The following is a 23,024-nucleotide window of genomic DNA, read 5'->3' on the forward strand; positions in this document are numbered from 1 at the left end:
TTTGGTGTATGAGAGATCGAATATCCACTTTGTTGTTTAGATGGACTAGATTAGTTTCTCTGAACAAAGTGAGAGAAGAGTTGTTGAGTCAAGCACACAGGTATCATCTGGGTATTTCCAAAACTAAAGTGAGGCTACGCTTTTCATACTGGTGGCTAAGGATGAGAGTTTAGTAGGGGAATGTGTCCAGTGTGCAGTAAGTGAGAAAGCTATGAAACCCAGCGTGCAAATCATGGTGATCAGAAATCGCTCTGTCAGTCTGTGGAGAGATCACTTTACATATTTTAGTGACAATTCATGGGGAAGGACAGGAAAGTTATGTTATTGTACTGAGAGTTATTCTCCAGATGGCCAGAGGTGTGTTTTACCAGAGCAATTGAGACAAGACATGTCATTATATTTCTAAAAGAATTGATAGGAAGGGAGGCTCTTCCTGAAACTTTACTCACGAACAATGGTGTACAGCTGGTGTCTACGGAAATGGAGAGTTTCCTGGGTGGATGTGGAATAAAACACAAGAAATGTATCCTCTATCCTGAAAGCAATGGGATGATAGAAAGGTTTAATTGTGCGCTGAAAGAAACAATATCTTTGGCTAAAGATAATGAACAGAAATGGAGATAGGAGGTGTCCAAAAGAGTTGAAGTATACATATTCACACCTCACACCATCACAGGCGAATCCCCGTTTGTTCTGGTTCATGGAAGTAACCCTAACACAATTTTAGAAGCAACTTGTGTGAATGAGTTTCTGCGTAAAGTGGGAAAGAGGCCTGTTCCTGATGATTGGAAATTGAAAGAGGACAAAAAGATAAGTGGCAGCAAGTAAGTGCATAATTTTACATACTTTTTCTTTATCTCAACTCTTGTGGAATATTATGAGGTCATTTAGAATGGTCCAAGAAATGTTAGACAGATGGCTAAAGGTGGTTGATGTGGATGGGTGAAGTCTCCTTTTAGCCTTCAAAAAAATTAACGTGTTCCTGACTTCGTGTGTACTTCATTATTAAGTATTTCTCACCTTTACAGTTTTGTTGTCTGCGGTGTCTCCTGCACCCCTCTCCCGGTGTGTCACTCATTCTCTGTCTGTGGGGCCAGTCTCTGTTCACTCGGGTAGGGGACCACACCTTTCCCCTGGTAGACCGTTCCCATCACGCCTGCCTGCGGCCAATTTTATCTGCCTTCGGCCCCGGCGGAGCTCTGCACACTGCCAGATGAGGGTCTTTCACTCCTGTCCAGCTCAGCGGGTCGCTCAGTTTCCCCAGTGTAGGTTGTCTGCCTTGCATCTTTCCTGCAAAAGCTTTGTGGTCTCCAGCCACAGGGTTAGTTCTGGTGCAGCCAAGCCGTCATCAAATTCAGCGTGGCTCAATCACCCTATATCTCCATAAGAGCCTGGCCGTGTGTAAGGGTGCCAGATGTCACCCCCCTTACCGAATAGAGATTAATTGGCACAACAAGACTTGGCGCCTCCCGTTCATCATTTTGGGCAACCAAGCCACGTCTCCTTTGCTAGTGCTTGTTGTGTCAGAATTTTGGTCTGTGTGTTCATGTGCCATAGTTTTTGGTGATAAACGTTGCTGGTCTCGGCAAGCCAGTGTGATAGTTATTTTTTCACTTTTTTATTGCAAGACTGTACCTCAAAAATGAAAAGTAAAAAAAGGAATAGACCACCACCTAAAAGTGACTGCCATATACTTCCAAAAAAAAGTCCTTTTCAAAAAACATTAACTGGTATGGCTGTTTTACTAGTTACTGTTGTTTAAATAAAAGACCTTTCAGTTGCACTATATATTTTAGTATTATTGTGCGTGTATTGTTTGTGAAGGAGACCAAATTAAATCATGGCCTTAATCAATCATATTGCAGGCAGTTACAATGTCACTTAAATGCGTGAAAACAGCTCTTTAAAGAGGAGACTGGAAATAAATCACCATGTAACTGGGCACCCAAAGAGTGAGAAAGTAAAATAAATAACCAGCATATAAAGTTAATATTAAAATAAAAAATGTAATAAAGTGGATTTTGAGCCTAGATTGATTGTCACTGAAGAGAAAGGAACTATTTTTAGGTGGATGAAAACAATCTACAGATGCTTTGTGCAGTCACTCAAAGTGAAGGGAACCAATGTGTAAAATGGGCTGACCCATGGCCCAGTTCTGCGTGCTGTTGTGGATGGAAGGAAAACATTTCTATGAATTAAGCCAACTGACAATCCTATTATACATGAATATGATATATGAATTTTTTTGAAAAACAAGTTTGATGGCATGTGTGGCTGTAGATATACATACTGTGCATGCTCTTGCCATCTAGTGTTGGGTTCAGAGTGTGGCAAATAGTTTTTCTTCTATGAAACATTTTCGAGTCATGGGATTGAGTGAGTACCCCTTCTCGGTGATAGTGCGCATGGGCATCGACTCCTTTGTTAGATTGTTTTCTGTCCGCCGTTGGGTTCTGACATGTCTCTTTGCTCTGTTCTTCCTTCTGTCCGGTTTCAAAACCTTTCTTCTGTCTTTCCTAAAATCAACAGTATTGTTTTTTATCTCGTTTTCTACTCTTGCTTCATCTCACACCTTCGGTCCAGGAACTTACTGAACGCCCTCTGGCTCATTCGGGCCTACCGCACCGCATGGCACCGACTAGTATGCCATGCTGATGTAATGAATGCCATTTCGATTCAGTTGTGTGACATGTGCCTCTCCCCGACCATAAAGAAGCCACCTGTGATGCCTGCAGATCCTTCCTGTTGAAAAGGACACTTCAAGACCAAAGAGCTCGTCGACTAGAGATGGCACATAAAAACATGTGAGACACTTCAATCATCTGCGGGGAGGAAGAACACCCAGGTGGCAGCAGAACAGGACGATGACTTCTCCATCCAGGACTCAGACATCTAGTCGGATATCGAAAGCCACGAGGTGACATCGGCACAATCTGTGAGTACAGTGGCCCCTCCTGCCCCTGCCAGGACTTCCAAAAAGCCCATTACCAAGGTAGCCGGACCACCACTGCCACCAGGCTATGGCCGACTCCGAAAACCAGGTTCAGTTGTCCCGCCCTCTGCTTCAGCACCGAAACTGTCCAAGGCACTGTCTTCGGTATTGACCTCCTCCTCCTCTTTGGAGCCAAAAAACTCTAGCCAATCCTCGGCCACAGCTACCCCTGTTGAATCCATTTTGGATACCATGAAAGCTCCTCAGTATTGCCTGCATATCAAGGAGGATACAGGGCGCATCATTGCTTCTCCCCCGTTACTTTTAAATGCAGACTCACTTTTCAGGAGGATCTGGACACACCCGCTCCTCCAAAGAGGGCCAAGGACAAGGCTGCCACTATACACAAGATTTTTCTTCTTCCTCCTCTTCCTACCCCCTTCAACTTCTCTACCACCTGTTTCTCCTCAACCCTCCCCCATACACCTGCCTCTCCTACTGTAGGAGAATTCTCACCACAGGGTTCCCCTCTATTCGCAGGGTTGATTTAGGTGGGACACAGCAGAACCCATATCCTTAGGATACGTATGACCCTGATTACCCATGTTATCCACAGACCCAGATCTGTACCCCGCACAACCTTCACTTCAGAAGATGCTACTTCCTACCTGCCCAGGTGATAGCCAGAGCAACTGCTTTTCCCAATGTCAAACTCTTCAGGGACCCCATTGAACAGGACTTTCAATTTGATACCCAAACATCCACACCTAGGGATATCAAGTTCTTCCCAGTGCTCCCTTGAATGCTGAATGCTTTGTTATGCTGATTAAATCTTTAAGGAACCAGTTCGCTCTAGGGCTATCACCCCTAGAGTTGACAGAAATTATCAACCTGCTCCTTCTGATCCACCATACATAAAGTCCCAGGTCCTGCCAGATTCCGTTGTGGCTACTACCACACGTAAGTGAGCCAATAGTCAGGCCACAGGGGAATCTCCTCCCCCGGACAAGGAGAGTAAAAAGTTAGACGCTGCAGGTAAGAGGATGGCTGCACAGACGTTTAATCACTGGTGCATTCCCAACTCACAAACCCCATATGCAAGATATAATCGGGCTCAGTGGGATGAAATGGAGGAGTTCCTCCAGTATCTCTCAGCTGAGCACTGCAAAAAAGGACAACATGGTCACTGCTTTTACCAATACTGAAACCTACTCCCAGGAAACATGGGCATCACAAGAAGTTTTGGAATTCCCTGCCTACATATTTTGAGGATATAATTAATGGTGTGTACCAGAATTTCATTAGTGTACAGGATCTAGCAGAGTGGGTCTATAATGTGGCTACACCCCCCCATTAAGGTGGACCCTAATTTAGGGCAATTTATATCTTCTCATTGGAGATAATTCAGAGAGTGTTTGTGTCAGCCAAATCTGGCTCCCCTTTAGATATCTGTCCAACCTACAATTACTGCAGCTCTTTCTAACTATCTTACCCAGGCTATTCTCTCCTTATTTAACTTATCAGTTAAATCTGGGAAAATTCCAGCTGCTTGGAAAGCAGCCCTAGTTCGGCCAATTCTAAAAAATAAAAAAGCTAATCGGGCTTATGCCAATTTTACCAACTATCACCTTGTTTCATAGCTTCCTTTATTAGGTAAGTTATTAGAAAAATTAATTAACAACTTATGGAATATCGTGAGATCAACAAGATACTGGCCCCGTCCCAATCTGGTTTTAGACCATCACACATTACGGAGACAGCTTTGGTTGCTGTTGTTGATCAGATCTGATGCTCCCTTGGTGCAGACTTACCATCAATGCTTGTGCTGCTGGATTTATCCGCAGCATTCAATACCGTGCCACATCCTAGAGTACTTCTTAGCCTGCAAGAGATTGGAATTTACAGACCAGCATTGATTGGCTCAAAGACTTTGGCGGTCATTACAACATTGGCGGTAAAAGCCGCTTACCGCCGTGCAGAACACCGCCAACACACTGCCGCGCCCGCAGAAACCCGCCACAGCTATTATGACCCACAGCACGGAATCTGCCAAAATTCAGACACCCACACAAGTCTGCCACACCAAAGGTCAGTGATAAACTGGCGAAAACAAAACCTCCACCGTCATGCCAACAGAAATACGCCCACACTATCATGACCCACGAATCCACGCGGCGGTCTTTCAACTGCGGTATTCCATTGGCGGTACACACAGCCGCGCTCAAAATACACACACATCTACAAAACACAGCCACATTGGACAAATCGAAATACACACACCTGATACACATACACAAACCACTCCCACACACCCAATACTATATAAAAACACACACCCACATCACCCACAAACCCCTACGACCAGAATCACTGAGAGAAGGCCAGAGAGAGACACCACCATCAACAAACTAGCATCCACAGGCACACAACACCATCATCCACATAACTTCCACGCATCTCACACAACACACCACTACATATCAGCACACTTATCACCACACACACCACCCCACACATCACTCACACCACCCCATGGCACGGCAAAGACACCCCAGGTTCTCGAAGGACGAGCTCAGGGTCATGGTGGAGGAAATCGTCCGGGTAGAGCCACAGCTATTCGGATCACAGGTGCAGCACACCTCCATTGCTAGGAAGATGGAGCTATGGCGAAGAATAGTGGACAGGGTCAACGCAGTGGGACAGCGCCCAAGAAATAGGGATGACATCAGGAAGAGGTGGAATGACCTATGGGGGAAGGTGCGTTCCGTGGTCTCAAGACACCACCTTGCGGTTCAGCGGACTGGCGGCGGACCCCCACTTCCTACCCCACAACTTACAACATGGGAGGAGCAGGTCTTGGCGATTCTGCATCCTGAGGGCCTTGCAGCAGTAGCAGGAGGAATGGACTCTGGTAAGTCAAATCTTAACTATTACATCCCCCACCCAAACTGCATGCCATCACATACCCCCACCCTCACCCTCACTCCATCACTCCAACTCCTCACAAATGTCCCAATATCACAAACCACACATCCCAACACCAAGCCCTGCATGCAACAACAAAGCATGGACAACCAACACCAAAGCATGCCCACTGCACAAACCCATACACCCCCCTAAACAATCCTCACACAAGGTCCCACACAGGAATGCAAGCACTGGGGTACAGGCTGACCCACCCATTGCACACCATGGCACACATAGATGCAATAATCATGCTTTTACACCCTTGCAGGACCCCAACCCAACGTCACCGCACAGGAGGGTCCAGACATGTCCACACCACCAACAGAAGAGTCCCACAGTGATGACAGCAGCTCTGTCTAACTGGATCTAGATGACCAGCCCGGCCCATCGGGGACCTCGGGACAGTCGGTTCCCATCACACAGTCACAGGCCACTACAGAGCTTCCCCCCTCTGGAAACACCAGCACAGCACCCACCCAGCGGGCCTATACCTCTGTCCCCAGGACACGTCAATCAGCAGTGTGTCCACCACTAAAGGGAACCCAGGATAACCCACCACCCCAACAACAACAGGGACCTGGGGGCAGTGGGCACATCGTTCAGGGGACAGAGGCACAGGAACACAGGGGAACTGGGAGGGCTGCTGTGCGACAGGGGGAGGACAGGCCAAGGGAACCCACCTCCACGAGGCCCTCTCCAACATCATGGGAGCCTACCACCACTCCCAGGAGACGATGGCAATGGTACTGGCCAAGTTTCAGGAGACCCAGCGCCTGCTGGAGGAACAGTATTTGGGCTTCAGGGAGGAACTCAGAACCATCAATTCCACCCTGAGCACCATTGTAGGGGTGCTGAAGGAAGTACTCAACACCAGGAAGGAACCCTGTGGAACAACAAGGGGCCCCTGACACCGGCGTGGACGATGATCTGCCCACCACCTCCGCCGACGCTAGTGGACAGGAGGCCACGCCACAGGACAACCACACCAGCACCCCACCCCCTGCAGAGGGAGAACCACCCCGCAAATGGTCCCTGAGATCCAGGACAAAGACAGAGAACAATACCAAGACCCCGCCAAGAAATGAGACCACCCTGAATGTCATCTTTCCGTCCCACTTTGTCACCCTGTCCATCCTCAAACTGCCCCAGCTCCACTGCCTATGCCCATTTGGGCAATGCACCTGTGAGATCAATAGACTAGACTCTGCCATGGACATACCTCCACCATCACCCCTCCCCATTTTGCAACCCCCTCCAATATTGAGCACTTAAATAAACACCCTTGAATCACAAAACAATCTGGAGTAAGTCTGTGATTTTGAATTAGTGTATTACTAATTACTGTGGCAAAATGCTCTTACAATTGTAATGTCAACATACCTATGTCACACAGCTCTAGTCCATGAGGAATCAAAGCAGATGTCACACAGTGGGACCCACATCTGTGAAATCGTAAGGGAAAGTGACAACTCAGTGACCATACACTGGGTGAAAACGACAGACAGTAGAGAGGTAGTAATGTTAAAGTACATGTAGTAGGCAGGTTTGTATTCTTATCTGTGTCTCACTGGAAATATTGCAGGATCACCGAGTCCCTGTTGTCGATGTCCTCTTCTTCTGCTTCCTCGTCTTCACTGTCCCCAGGCTCCACAGCTGCAACAACACCGCCATCTGGACCATCCTCCTGTAGAAAAGGCACTAGTCGTCACAAAGCTAAGTTGTGAAGCATACAGCAGGCCACGATGATCTGGCACACCTTCTTTGGTGAGTAGAATAGGGATCCACCTGTCATATGGAGGCACCGGAACCTGGCCTTCAGGAGGCCGAAAGTCCGCTCGATTATCCACCTTGTTCAACCATGGGCCTCATTGTAGTGTTCCTCTGTCCTTGTCCTGAGATTCCTCACTGGGGTCAGTAGCCATGACAGGTTGAGGTAACCAGAGTCACCTGCAAATGGCGAGGGACAACTGTTAGACACACACTAACCTGTAGGGATATCCCCAGACCCAGACTACCATTCCCACTGACTTGCTTCCAGGTGCTCACCTAATAGCCACACACAGTGCCTCTGGAGTTGCCCCATCACATAAGGGATGCTGCTATTCCGCAGGATGTAGGCGCCATGTACTGAGCCAGGGAACTTGGCATTAACATGGCATTAACTGCCCTGCCCCAGTCACCCCTGCTGCCCTCAGTGAGGAGGCCATTGACCTCCTCAGGACCCTCACTGTTGGGCAGTCTACCATTTTGAATGCCATCCAGGGTGTAGAAAGGCAGTTACAACAAACAAATGCATTCCTGGAGGGCATTCATTCTGGTCATGCGGCCCTTCAGCGAGCTTTTCAGACTCTGGCCTCAGCACTGATGGCAGCCATTGTCCCCGTCTCTAGCCTCCCCCCTCCAACTTCCTCCACCCAGACCCAATCCCCTGTACCCCAGCCTATCCCATGCACACACCTCAACATCCAAGGGAAGCTCTGGCAAACATAAGCACCACACATCCCACAGGCACTCACACAAGCATCACACACATACAGACACACCAAGATCCACTGCCTCCACTGTGTCCCCCTCCTCCTCGTCTCCCTCCTCCCTCCCAGTCTCGTCTACACTCACACCTGCATGCACTACCTCTACAGCCACTACGTCCCTCTCCAGCACACCCACCACCACACTGCGCTCACGTGCAGTCACCACCCCCACTACCATCCACACGTTCCCTGTGTCCTCTCCCATTGTGTTTGTGACGCCACCTCCCAAGATACACAAACGCAGGCACACACCCACCCAACAGCCATCCACCTCACGACAGCCTCCAGCGCATGCACCTTCACCCAAAGTCAGCAAACGAACACCTCCTACAACCACAACCCCTTCCTCCACTCCCAAACCCCCTCCAGCTACCTGTCCCAGTGTCTCCAAAAAACGTTTCCTGTCCAACTTTGACCTCTTTCCCACACCTCCCCCACCCCGTCCGCCTCCTAGGTCCCGACTCTCCAGGTCCCAACCTAGCACCTCAGCCACAACATCTCCGGGAGCAGTGGTGCCTGTAGTCACCGGAATCTGGAGTGCACCGGCCACCAGGGCAGCCAGTGTGGCACGGAGCCACAGCACGGACAGTCCCCCATCTGTCAAGCATCAGAAGTTGGACAGTGCCCGGCAGGAGAGGGGGGAAGAGTCCAGCCACCAAAGCCGCTCCCAGGGGTCCCGGTGGGAGTGTGGAGTCAGCTGCGACACCTTCAAAGGTGGGGAAGGGCCACAAGAAACCCGGCAAGTCTGGGAAGAGCAGCACGGGGGAGGGGACCGCCATCATCCCCGCTGCCCAGGAGGCCACCGCCATCATCCCCGCTGGGACAGAGAGGACCGCCAGCACAAGCCCCGCTGGGCTAGAGAGGACCACCAGCACAAGCCCCGGTGGGACAAAGAGGACCGCCAGCAGCTGAGTCGCTGCAAAGGAGCTCACCGCCTCAAGCACCGCTGAACAGGGCACTGCCGCCTGAAGCACTGCTGAACAGGGCTCCGCCACCTTAAGCACCGCTGAACAGGGCACCATCGCCTCAAGCACCGCTGAACAGGGCACCGTCGCCTCCAGCACCGCTGAACAGGGCACCGTCGCCTCCAGCACCGCTGAACAGGGCACCGTCGCCTCCAGCACCGCTGAACAGGGCACCGTCGCCTCCAGCACCGCTGAACAGGGCACCGTCGCCTCCAGCACCGCTGAACAGGGCACCGCCGCTCCAAGCACCGCTGGTCCATGAGCGCCAAGGGCACTGACGCTACTGAGTCAGTCACGAGCAGGATGAAGCACTCTGGGCACCAGGCCCCCTCCAGAATAAGTGGAGTAACACATCCACTACCTCTGTCCTTAGCAGGATGAAGCACTCTGGGCACAAGGCCCCCTCCAGAACCAGTGGAGACTGTCATCCACTACCTCTGTCCATAGCAGGATGAAGCACTCTGTGCACCAGTCCCCTTCCAGAACCAGTGGAGTATCACATCCACTACCTCTGTCCTTAGCAGGATGACGGCCCCCTCCAGAACCAGTGGAGACTGTCATCCACTACCTCTGTCCTTAGCAGGATGAAGCACTCTGGGCACCAGGCCCCCTCCAGAACCAGTGGAGCCTGTTATCTACTTGAGAGACTGTGGCTTTGCACACCCCAGGATGCAGCAGTGGGCAACCCACCCACTGTAGAGACTTGAGAGACTGTGGCTTTGCACTCCCCAGGATGGAACAGTGGGCAACCCACCCACTGTAGAGACTTGAGAGACTGTGGCTTTGCACTCCCCAGGATGGAACAGTGGGCAAACCACCCACTGTAGAGACTTGAGAGACTGTGGCTTTGCACTCCCCAGGATGGAACAGTGGGCATGTGGCCCCCTCGTGGATTTGGCATCGTGCACTCAACCAGCTGAGGTGCCCCCCCCCTCCTTCCCCTGAGGTGCCTGTTTTCTTGCTCTCTGATACCCCTGCAGTGTTCTCTCCGTCCTGGTCGGGGATCTTGTGTGGGCCTCGCCCATACCGTGTGGGCCCAGTGTTCCACGGACTTCATTGGAGCACTACCTGGACTACTAAGATTGGTGTATATTTTGTTTATGGTGTATATATATATATATTTGGGTACTTGATTTTAATAGATTACAATGATTACACTCATTTCCTTTTGTCTTTGCATTCTTCCGAGGGGGGTTGGGGTCGTAACTATAATGTATAAATATGTATTAGTGTGTGTGTTGTCGTGGGTGAGGGTGGGGGTGTTGCATGTTGCGTGTGTGTGTCCCTGTTTTTTCCCTCCCCTGTGTCGTAGGTGCAGTACTCACCGTTGTCTTCGCCACCGGCGGTCATGCTCCTGGTAGAGGAGCAAGAAGATGAGGGCTGGAAATATGTGCAGCTCTGGTTCCATGGCGTCCGGATTCCTCGTGGGGTGTGTAGAGGTGAGCGTTTTCCCTTCGAAGTCCTGTTTTTGTCCGCGGTGAATCCGCCCCGGAAAAGGTGGCAGATTGGTAGGTTGTGATACTGTGGGTGGTACATTGACTTCCGCCTGTCTGTTGGCGGTGACCGCCAATCTGTTTGTCTGTACCGCTGTATCGGTCGGAGTGTTAAAGTGGCTGTCTTTGTTGACGGTTTCCGCCACGGTCGTAATTCCAATTTTTTTACCGCCAGCCTGTTGGTGGTCTTACCGCCGCTTTAACACCGTCCGCCAGGGTTGTAATGACCACCTTTGTTTCTAATAGATCACAAACCATCTTGATGGGTGATTTTAAGTCCCACGTCACAACACTGAATAAGGAGGTACTACAGGACTCATATCTCAGCCCTATACACTTTAACATTTATGTTTCCCCCTTGCCACCATAGTTAAAAAATTTGGCTTTGATATCATCTCATGCAGATAGTACACAGATATTAATCTCTTTTGACAAAGACCTAGTCCATGCCAAAGAACATTTCTCTTCAGGAATTAAAGCTATTGCTACATGGATGACAGAGAATTGTCTCCAGTTGAATGCTGGCAAAACGGAAATTATGTTGCTTGGCAAGGCTCAACCGCTTTGGGCCCTTGATTGGTGGCCTCCCTCACCTAAAAAGGTTGTAAAAAACTTGGGAGTACAGTACAGCTGGACCAACTCCTTTACATGAAAGAGCAGGTTCGGTGAACTACAGGCTTCTGTTTTCAAACAATGCGCCTATTCAGAAGAGTCGTTCTGTTTCTTCCTCTGGCAGCAAGGAACACCCTGGTTCAAGCTCTGGTCATCAGACACTTGGATTATAGCAATGCCATATTGGCTGCGGGGAATGAGACATTGTTGTCTAAATTACAGGTTATGCTGTGTGATGAAGGGCCTCTTTTTGGCATGGTTAGCCCCCACTTTTTTGCCTGATGTATGATGTAGCCTAGAAATTGTAGTGCCCCTGCTAACTAGGTTCTCTGGGCCTGAACTATTTCCCTAAAACGGTTGTGATGCATTGGCACAATTGGATACACCTTTAGCTATAACTATATGTCCCTAGTAAAAGGTACGTAGGTACCCAGGGCATGGGATACTTAAGGCAAGCCCCTGAGGGCAGCAGCACTGATTGTGCCACCCTCTAGGGTCATGCATCCAGATGCACCCAGCACTGCCATTGCAAGCTGGGTATCCTGGTGCAAGCCTAAAACACAAACTCGACATGGCACACTGCCTGTGTGCCCTGTCCACCATACACTGCATACCCTATGGATAAGACTTACCTCTGGCAGGCCTTTTAGCCGTACGGCAGGGTGCACCATATTATATGTGAGGGCATGTATGCATAAGCAATATGCCCCCACTGTGTCCTTGCCAAACCTGGGACATAGTAAGTGAACAGAGCAGCCATTTTTATACATGTGCTGGACACTGGTCAATATGAGTTTCCCAACTATATGATGACCACTCTGAACATTGGGCTGTTTGGTATCAAACTGGTACCAGTATTGGATTTATCGCTAACTGTCCCCAGGGCTCGCCTAAGAGGTGCCCCCTGCAAAAGCTAACTACCCTGGCATGGTTGCTAACTGGTCCTAGCCAGCCTGCCACCTCCACACACCCAATCTATAAATCTTGGGGGTGATATCCATTTCTCTGGTTTGTAGAACAGTGGCCACCCTCAGGAATGTGCACTGCCCTGGCGGCTAGGCTATAAAGGGCTAACCACCATTGAAACTCGACCCCCATGCCTGCTGCTAGCAGCAGATGGTAACCCCCTTGCAAACCCTCACTTTTGCCGGTAGCAATGGCAGGAAAGTCAGAGTAGGAGGTGTGACCTCCCACCCCCCCCCCGGTATGCACCACCTCGAAGGTGTAGCCTGCGAAGTGGGCACTCTGACTATTTTCCTTCCATCCAAGATGGAGGAAAATGAAACAATCAGGGATAGGAAAGTGACCCTTCCCACAGGAAGCTGTCACTTCAGTGGGTGTAGCCACCCTAAGTAAGGTAGATGGCCCATTGAACATTACCAGGTTCCACTAAAACACCCACTAAATACAGTATTTAGTGGGCATCCCTAGACCAGGAAATCCGATTTGATGGACAAAAAAAAGAACAGCACCAAGATGATAGAAGGCACGGGAACTGTGGATATGCTGCAACAAGGAAAAGGTGTCAAAACCTGCCTGCTGTACTAAGGACTCGACAATCGCTGCTAAGGAGTTGCTGGACAACTGGAAAAACTCTAAAGAACCTCAGAGGAGCTCCAGTCTTTAAAAAATTGTCATAGAACTCCCTCCAGAGTGGATGTACCACTATACAACAGCTAGTAACCAGCAAGCCAGTGGGGGTCGCTTCACTGACCAGCCTCCAACTCCTGAACCAGATGCCCCAGATGGACAAAGCAACACTCCGATAATCGTGAGGACAAACCCTGCTAGTGTGCCAGGTTTGGTGGCACTGCGCCCTCCAGTGGTCAAATTGTACCAATACCCTGGGTATTGGTCTGCTAGCATCTGCCACCAAGAAAAACAGCCAGCCCGGGGCTGAAAAAGAACCAGGATGAAGCTCCAGTCGAAGTACTTCAGGAACACCCCAGACCTCCCACCAGAGTGTCCCCTTTGTCCTGCAAACAACCCTGGAGCCAACTTACCCCCTCCGTCTCAGGGCACCCTTGCGCGCAACTCCTGGCTCACTGATTCGCTCTGCATCCAGCCGCCCTGTGCCCTTACTGAAAAACCTGATGTGCCCTAAGGGTCCCTAACTCCTTGTGACCTTGACACTCAAAAGGGACCCCAAATAACCATCTTTAAACTTACCTGTGCAGTGCTTTTCCATGTGGTCCCCTACAGTGGCCATGCACCAGCTCCAGAGACCTTTCATCTCTGCTTCCACCGGAACCGAGAGCCACCCGAACTTCTCCAGCTCGCACAGTGTGCCCACAGATGACCTTAAACAACCGGCAAAAGAAGAACTTGGTAAACCAACTGTGCGATTTTATATGTATTTTTAAAAGTTATCGTCCAGTGATTCCTATGGTGCGTAATAACGCACAAAAAGACTATTTATATTACAATTCAAAAATCCATATCTCGAAAAGTATTTAACCAATTTCGATAATCTTGGTCTAAAAAATTACATACGAATCTGAAGTATTTTTATAAATTGGTCTCAAGTAATTGCTTTGAGTCTGAGTTTCAAGATTGATACTATGAGTACAAAAAATGCTTTGCACTTCTCCAAGATTGGCCTAACTGCTTGACCAAGCTACCTTAAAGATTAGAGCAGCAGGTGATCTAGTTTTCACTCCTGTAAACCGTGTGGTTGCCTGGAACCCCTGCACAGTGTGTCTAGCTTGGCACACTACATAGAGGGCCGGCCTCCTACATGCAGAACACAGCCTCCCATCTCATTCGCAACCTTCTCGCTGGGACAACTTCTGCTCCTGTCCTCCACCCTTTCCAACCGTTATGAGTGTGTGAGAAAATCATTTTCAAAATTTGTTGTCCAAATTATAAGGCCTTTGTACTTGGTAAAGGTATTGATAAAGGTCCGCTTTATCTGTCTCATAAGCCTATTCAACTTCGTCTTTCGAGATGCCTCAGATCCAGTGATAAAGCACTGCTCTTGGTTCCCCGAATCAGGAAGACTCTATTGAGGGACCGATCTTTTGCATATCTGGTCCCGCTCTACTAAAATAATTTGCCGCTTCACATCCGTACCTTCTCTGATTATCTGCTGTTCAGGAAAGCTCTTAAAACAGTCCTGTTCTAACTTACTTGCTTCTGCTTTGATGTGACCTGTGGCTGCACAGAGATACCCTTTCAGGGTGATTTGTGCGCATTATAAATTAAATTAACAACAATTGTCACAGAAGGACAGACAATCAGTAACAACTCTATTAGATGTGCCCTTGATTGGCCACAATGCCAACGTCACACTCAGATGACAGTAGACCTTCTTCACAAGTTAGGTTTCACACTCAGCTTTCTCATACCTCAAATCTCACCTTCAATTCCTCCAGATACAGCCCTATCCAAGAGCCATACTTGATGCACAATTGGGGATAGCATACCCCAATCAGCATGTGTTCACAAGTTCCAATCTCTTCCTCTTCATACACAATCAGGTCTGTGATGCGCCTGTTAGGGATGATGGCCTCTCGTATTGTCAATGGTCCCAACGCCACATGCGTAACCTACAGCACTGGGAAGATCTGGTGTTGTCAGACCGCCATACTCACCGCACTCTGCAATGATGGAACACCACCAACCTTCTGAAAGGGCGGCCTTTTCTGAACCCTGTGCCCCAGATCATTCTGACGACATACGCCTCACACACAGGCTGGAGATCTCCCCTTCAAGAGCTTTCATTACGGGGCCATTGTGACCGTTATCATCAATCCCTACACATCAACTTCCTAGAGCTTCAGGCTGTATTTCTAGCCCAGAAAGCATTCCTTCATCACCTCTCTCTCAAAGTTGTCCTAGTCCGCACAACCAACATGACAGCAATGTACTGCCTTCAGAAACAGGGGGAAACGGTCACTCCAATTGTCACAATTCTCTCAGACAATATGGAAATGGGCTCTCCCCCATTACATACACCTAGTGGCAGAGTACCGCCTAGGAACAGACAACGTATTTGCAGACCTGTTCAGCAGGATGCAGCAACAAGTCCACAAAAGGGAACTTCACCCACAAGTCCTTCAGATATACATCCAGAGGTGGGGCACACCTCAAATAGATCTTTTTGCACAGCAGAAAACACAAAATGCCAAAACTTTGCATCCAAGCACCCTCATCCCCTATCCAAGGGCAATGCTGTATAGATGAACTGGTCATGGATATTTACCTACGCTTTTCCTCCACTCCCTCTCATTCCATTTCTAGTGTGACGGATCAGGCCAACGTCTCTCAACTTGATCCTTGTAGCTTTCACATGGGCATGCCAGCCCTGGTTCACCACACTATTGGATCTCTCCGTAGTTACCCATGTGAAGCTTCCTTACAAACCAAATCTTCTCACTCAAAACCAAGGTCAGGTCAGGCATTCAGATCCCAAATCACTTGTCCTTGCGATATGGCTCCTGAGGTCATAGAGTTTAGTTACCTAGACCTCCCTTCAGGATGCATGGACATTCTCAGAGAATCTTGTAAACCCACTACTAGAGCTTGTTATGCTGCAAAGTGGAAATGCTTTGTTTGCTATCGTCAACACAAACACCTTAATCCCATTAAAGCTACTGTTCAAGACATTGGGCCTGATTCTAACTTTGGAGGACGGTGTTAAACCGTCCCAAAAGTGGCGGATATACCACCTACCGTATTACGAGTTCCATAGGATATAATGGACTCGTAATACGGTAGGTGGTATATCCGCCACTTTTGGGACGGTTTAACACCGTCCTCCAAAGTTAGAATCAGGCCCATTGTCTGCTACTTGCTTCATCTACAGAAAGCTAATTTAGCTTACACTTCCATTCGCCTACATCTTGCAGCCATAGCTGTATACCCCTCTTTAGGATCCCAGTAATCAAGGCATTCATGGAATCTTGGAACCTGAACATTATCCTTACCAGGCTCCTTTTGAACCACTTCACTCATGTCCTCCTCAGTACCTCTCATGGGATTGATTTTTTTAGTCGCTATCACATCTCTCAACTGTGTTAGTGGGCTCAAGGCCCTAACCCTGGAAGAACCATTCTTCCAAATACATAGGGGCAAGGTGGTTCTTCTCACCAATCCAAATTTCTTCCCTAAAGTGATCTCTCAATTCCATATTAATCAATCCATTGAGTTCTCTGTCTTCTTTCTGCAACCTGACTCAGTTACCGAAAGAGCCCTTCACACTCCGGACATTAAACGTGCATTACTGTTCTACATTGAAGAACTAAAGAGTATAGAAAGACTAAACAGCTCTTTGTTGCTTTCTCACTACCTCATAAAGGCAATCCAGTATCAAAGAATAGCATAGCTAGGAGGATAGTAAAATGTATTCAAACTTGTTTTGTTACAGCAAAAAGGCAACTTCCTCTTGCTCCCAGAGCACACTCTACCAGGAAGAAGGGAGTCACTATTGCTTTCCATGGAAATATACACATAGCTGACATTTGCAAGGCAGCTACATGGTCTACACCACATACATTTACAAAACACTATTGTGTAGATGTACTTGCACGACAGCAAGCCAACATAGCAGTACTAAGAACGATTTTCCAGTCAACTGCAACTCCCACAGGTTAGCCACCACTTTATGGAGAGACTGCTTTACAGTCTATGCAGCTATTGTGTATCTACAACCACACATGCCATTGAACGGAAAATGTTACTTATCCAGGAAGCATCATTTTGTGGCATGTAGTGCTGTAGATTCACATGCACCCTCCCCCGACACCTGTGACTGTTTCAGTTTTCTTGTAATTGTATATAGTGCATGAAAATCTCTTTCTCCATACTTCATCTACACTTACCCGCCTGCGGGAAAAACAACCTAACAAAGCAGTCGATGCCCTTGCGTAGTATCATCGAGAAGGAGGAGTCACTCGATCCTTTGCCTCCAAAATGCCTTTTGGAAAAAAAGACAACTTGCAACACTCTGAACCCAAGATGGCAGGAGCATGCAGAGCATGTGAATCTACAGCATTACGTGCCACAAATAGATGCTTACTGGGTAAGTGACATTTTCCTTGTCTGGGAAGAAGATGGCTCAAGTTTTCTCAGACCAAACCTGATAAAATGACCTGAGAATTGATGGCTTGATTGGTGTTTTGGTTGATCAAGAGAGAAATTAAAAAATAATACTTTGGGAATGGAGTTTAACTATTTGCTTTCATAAAATAATAATTTTACATTAGCAGAACAGCAAGTCCTTCAACCTATTTTTCTGCTGAAGTTTAAAGGAAGCTGCCTGTCTCTGACATTTTGAGCATCTGTTTTACATAATGGATCCTGAGTGTAAATACTGATTAACTTGAAGGTCAAAATGTTTACATTCATGTTACAAACTGAAGGTCGTCTTCTTTCTTTCTCTCTTCCGAGACTTGTGTGCTGCCTTTGTTTTACGCCATCATGTGCTCTCCATGACAGAACTGTCTGAGAAATACTATAAAATGTCCATATTGCCTTTACAGAGTAAGCATGCTCCTTTCTAGCTTTCTAAGGGAAATTCTGACTGGCTGGACCTGAGACTCTGAGGCTAATAATTTTCCTATTATTAATACGTTTTTTTCAGACTCCGATCAATATGTGCCATAATATCTGATTAAATATGTTAAATTATTGCTGACACGATTCCGATGGTTTTCATCTGCAGGCCTGTATTATTTTATTAGGTGATGCATAAATGGAATTTGTGATGTCACAAATGGGATTTTGCCGTTTTTTATGATTGTTGCATGTTCCACAATTATACATTTATGGAATATTTTGCATTTTCCAAGTTCTACAAAATTTTACAGTTTAGCAATATCCTCTGATTCGCAGTAGATGTAGATTCTCTGGATGCATAATTTAAAAAATGAACTTACTTTAACTCACCGCCACACCGCTCCTCAATTGCAGGCTGCAGGCACAGGCTCCCAGCCTGCCCTGCAGCCAATCCTGATGCTGCTCAGAGCAGCGTTAGGATTGGCTGGAAGCACCCAGCCAGGGTGCTCCCAGGCAGACTGGAAGCCTGTGCATGCTCTCTCCAGCCCGGTAACTCTGTTGCCGAGCTGGAGAGAGCCTACTGCGCATGTGTGTTTGGCCAGCCCACGATGGCCTGCAAGACACACATGGGCTCTTAGGGGGAGTGCTGTGCACTCCCCCCTCACTGCACGTCACCCCCATGGCCCCACCCCTTTAGAAGAAAACAATAATAAACTAAATGTATTATCGTTTTCTTTTGAAGGTATTGTAGCTGTCACTGCTGGCAGGGAGCAACTCTCCTCTCCCCTAATGGAGGAGCCACCCCTGGTCTCCATAGAACTCAGGGTATGGTGGAGCAATCAGACATTGCCTAAATGCTATAGAGTCGTTTATGCATATTATTTCTAATTGTACATTATGATTAACAAAACTGAAAAGTAGGCTTAAGACAATGTTAATTAAACTTGGAATTTGTTCCTGTTGTGCTGCTATTTTAATGTGTCTAAATGAATGCTGCTGACAACTGTGTAATAGCTTTAGAAAATCCATAGATTTGGTTAATAACCAGTATATATACATATTTTAACCACAAATGTTAACAATTTATTTATGTTTTACATGGTTGTTATCCTGCTACCAATACCTTTTTTAGTGTTTGTTGAAAGGCAAGGACAGGCTCAGAATTGTTTAACTTCAATTTTATGCTTTTTTTAAACTACTCAATATGATAACTTGAGCACTAAAGAGTCAGTAACAAGCCAGCATGTCCGTTGTAATGCAATCTGTAAGCGACTGTGTTGATGTTGCTGCCTGTTCCGTTACTCTCTGAGGGCCCAAGTCTGTCTCATTTACTACTTGTCCCTTTTGTATGATTACACCGGTGTGTGACGTTTTTGGGTATCTAAAACCAGTAAAAGTGGCTATCAAAAAAAGAAAACAAGCAAGCATGCTCAAATGTAGCCTGTTACAATAGAATAAGGGCCTGATTTAGAACTCGGCAGACAGGTTACTGCGTCACAACGGTGACTGATATCCCGTCTGCCAAATTTTAAATCCCATTATATGCTATGAGATTTACTTTTCGGCGGACGGGATATCAGTCACCATTGTGATGGAATAACCCGTCCACTGAGTCCTAAATCAAGACTTAAGTTTGAAAGGACACAAATCAGCTCCACCAAGGCATGATTTCATTAGAAGGAAGCTGTACAAACTAATACCTTCAGGGCAGCCTTCCTGGTCCAAAACAACTGAGAAAGACTTAGCTTTAGTGGCAAGAGATGGTCTAGTAAATGGATGCCAGAGGAGAAGCCAGCTTGTCTTGCCTGATAGCAAGCTCTGTGTTGTTGACATAGGGCAAATCCCTATATCTGAATGAACTGATGAACTCAGATAGAGGATGAACATTAGTGTTGAACAGAATGGGCGATAGTGATGAATCCTGGGGCACTGCACAAAGAAGTACCACCTTTGTTGCCTTAAAAGGGGAAAGTGAAAGCACCTGAAGCAGTCAGCCTGAAAGGACTGAAATCCTTTTTGGACAGTTACCTAATGCTGATCTCATTGAGAGGAGCACTTCCCCTGAGAGGAGAACCAATTATTTTACCATAGGAGCCAGTGGCTAGAGACTGCCCTTATAAAATAGATCCAATTATTAATTTCTATTTCTTTTTTTTTTGCGGGTGGCTTGTGTTAATTTATTTTCTTGTACTATTGCTTGTTTGGGTGTAATGATTTTAATCTAAACCAATAAGACATTCATTCACTGAGATGCTGTATCAAGTCTTCCTGGTCCACCCTATCAAAAGCAAGAGAGAGATCCATAGGGATCATTCCAACTGTTTCACCTTGGTACATGGACCTAACCTCATCCAAAAGATAGTGACCAGTGTAGATGTTTTCCCTTGTCCTAGGCAAAGCCTGTATTCCAGAAGTCAAGACCTCTAGCTGTGCCTCAGAAAAGGATGTTCTGAGAGTATTAAAGTGCTCAAAGTAGCTTCAAAGCTGCTTGGCATCTATTGGCACTTGCCTAAATAAGGTTGCGAGGTCAAAGGGCAATAGTTATCAATTTCTCCAGACTCTAAATTGTCTTTTTCAGAAAGGGAGGCACCATAACAATTTTACACATATCAGGTCACACTCCTAATGTCAGGCTCATATTATTGAAAGAATTACCCATTTTGGCAATACTTCAGCCAGCTGATTACAGGTGGCTACCTCATGAAAAAGTGTTCACCATGAATGCCTGAATTGGTTCTGAGAATTGAGTTGAGAGCTATTTTCTGAGGTAAGGCCTATTGTCTCCCAAAAACGCCAGACCACTCTTCAAGTGAGACGGTAAAGAACCAGGCACTCAGATAGTGAATTGGACTTGACTCTTTTAGATACTAATGTAATGGGTGGTCAGTTAACTCAAAAGGCTTACGACGAATGCATAATACTGGACAGACAAGATGAATTAGAGAACGCTTTTAACATGGAGACCAGCTGATGTGGTGTATTTTGGGCTTCAGTATTTCTTTGCATACAATTTCCTTCAAGCGTGCAGGAGCTTGTTCAGGGAACTTTGTCTGTAGCTTACAGATTCTTTAGGAGTCTGGGAACCAAGCATTATGTGGATTTGTGGAAGCTTTTTTCATTGGTTCATTGCTCTCAGACAACTTACCAAGAATAGTGAATAATTCTTCCAATTTGAGGATAGGGTTATCCTTAGTACAGTCAGCACTGATAAATTTTGAAAGATCTCCAAGTGTGTCTTTTCAATGTAACTTTCCTAGAGAAAATATGTGTAGTAGTAGGATGTTCTGCTTCAAAATGGAGAAGGATGAGTCCTGCACTTATGTAAAATTTCACATTTGAAAACTACATTATGTCCATTCAGAATCATGTCAACCATGTGGCATCCCATATGAATGGGGCGAAGACCTGCTCATTCAAGTCAATAGAATCAAAATCCTCAATACTTTCCTGGCCCCCTTTTTCGTGTGGCTCGTCAACCTGCACATTGAAGTCGCCCGTCGCTTTAAACTTTCTAAACCACAGCATGACTTAAGAGCAACGAAAGTGCAGATATCTTCTTTTGAACACTGGGAGCGCAATTTCCACCCATGGTAAGGGACAGCCCAGTGGTGAACTGACCAAATCAAAGGTGTGGAGTACGAAGGACATATATTCCTTAAAATCTCTGACAATTCCTCTCCTCTCTCAACTTCCCTGTTGAGATACAGTGTTAAGGTTCTTTGGGAAAGTGTTAGCCACATAAAGATAGGAGGACGATCGAAGCCATATAAATAACAGAACGCACTCTAATATGTTCAGTAAATCAAAAACATCACACTGTTGTTTCACTACTGAGGGGCATTTAATCAGGGCACAAGAGAGAGATAACCTTCTAGCTTCCTTAATAATATATGTTAAAAACATATCTCCTGGCCTAGGTTTTTACACTAATGGGACCTACTGTTCTATAGGTTTAATTAACATTGTAACATGAAGTCCATTTATTGGGTCACACTGGTGCTACCCTTTTTGGTGCTGGCAATGAGGCAATGCAGTCTCCTTAGTTCTGCCTACCTCAACTGATTAATCACGGGGAAAGTAACCAAGAAGACTAATAGATCAGACACTTGCCAGCTAGTGTAATATTTTAACATAGTCCCAGAGTATGACACTGTTAGAGATTGAGCCCCTATGTGACCGAGCAAAGCGAAGGATACGCAATATGGGTTTGCCTTTAGCACACCCGATGCATAGCTGCTCATTGATAACCATCAGATGTTCTGTAGCTGGCAAGGATGACTAGACTGCCAACCGGGCACCACACGTATTGGAAGTGGTGTATTTATGATGTATCACCAGGTGGTTCTGAATATTGTATGGACCATGTGTTTCACAGCTTAGGGCCTGTGAATGTACGGTATTGAAAATCACTATGTTGGGTTGGAGTGCATTTTTATTAATCCTCCTCTCGTTTGTAGGTCTTCTGCCATGCTCAGTTGTCTTGGACTGTAGTCTTGTGAACAGCATTGATTATACTGTGGTGGTAGAAATCGAGGACTTGCTGCAGGAGTTCCATAACAAAGGGGTCTCAATTATGTTTTCGTCCATTCAGGTGTGTATGCATATTTGTTAGAGGAAGAGCAATTGTATTTGGAATGGATGTGGGTTCTTCTAATTATGAAATTAAAATGTGTTACAGGTGTCTGTTCTTCATTTTTCTATTAATTACGGCATGGTGGTGACTGCAAATAATCCTCTTCTGTGTGTCTAAATGGACTCTGCTCCTTACAATGGCACAGGCCAATACTCATATTGATCAAAATAGGACACTGTTCTCAGAATATAGTTATATAATGCACTGTATAATTAAATTATATTTCAAGGTTCACCGAGCTCTCCTTTTTCTATTAGGCTCCAGTCTTACAGGTCTTGCTCTCTGCTAACCTCAAAGGATTCCGTCATTTTCCCAGTCTTGAGGATGCAGGTAAGTAGCCATGCTGGGTCAGTGAGCATACAGGAGTGATATAGTGGGAGGAAGGAGTGGGAG

At 46.7% G+C, this 23,024-nt stretch overlaps 1 protein-coding gene across 2 annotated transcripts in view; it reads left to right on the forward strand.

Moving 5' to 3' along the window:
- The window catches only part of SLC26A11 (solute carrier family 26 member 11), a 157,183-nt gene that overhangs the window by 125,876 nt on the left and 8,283 nt on the right, over positions 1 to 23,024 (forward strand). For both annotated transcript variants that reach the window (XM_069199722.1, XM_069199721.1), the window contains 2 exons: positions 22,456 to 22,589; positions 22,889 to 22,961. In XM_069199722.1, coding sequence (XP_069055823.1) covers positions 22,456 to 22,589; positions 22,889 to 22,961 — 207 coding nt within the window. The remainder of the gene's footprint in view (positions 1 to 22,455; positions 22,590 to 22,888; positions 22,962 to 23,024) is intronic.

Source organism: Pleurodeles waltl, chromosome 7, assembly GCF_031143425.1.
Source record: "Pleurodeles waltl isolate 20211129_DDA chromosome 7, aPleWal1.hap1.20221129, whole genome shotgun sequence".
NCBI classification, from domain to species: Eukaryota; Metazoa; Chordata; class Amphibia; order Caudata; family Salamandridae; genus Pleurodeles; species Pleurodeles waltl.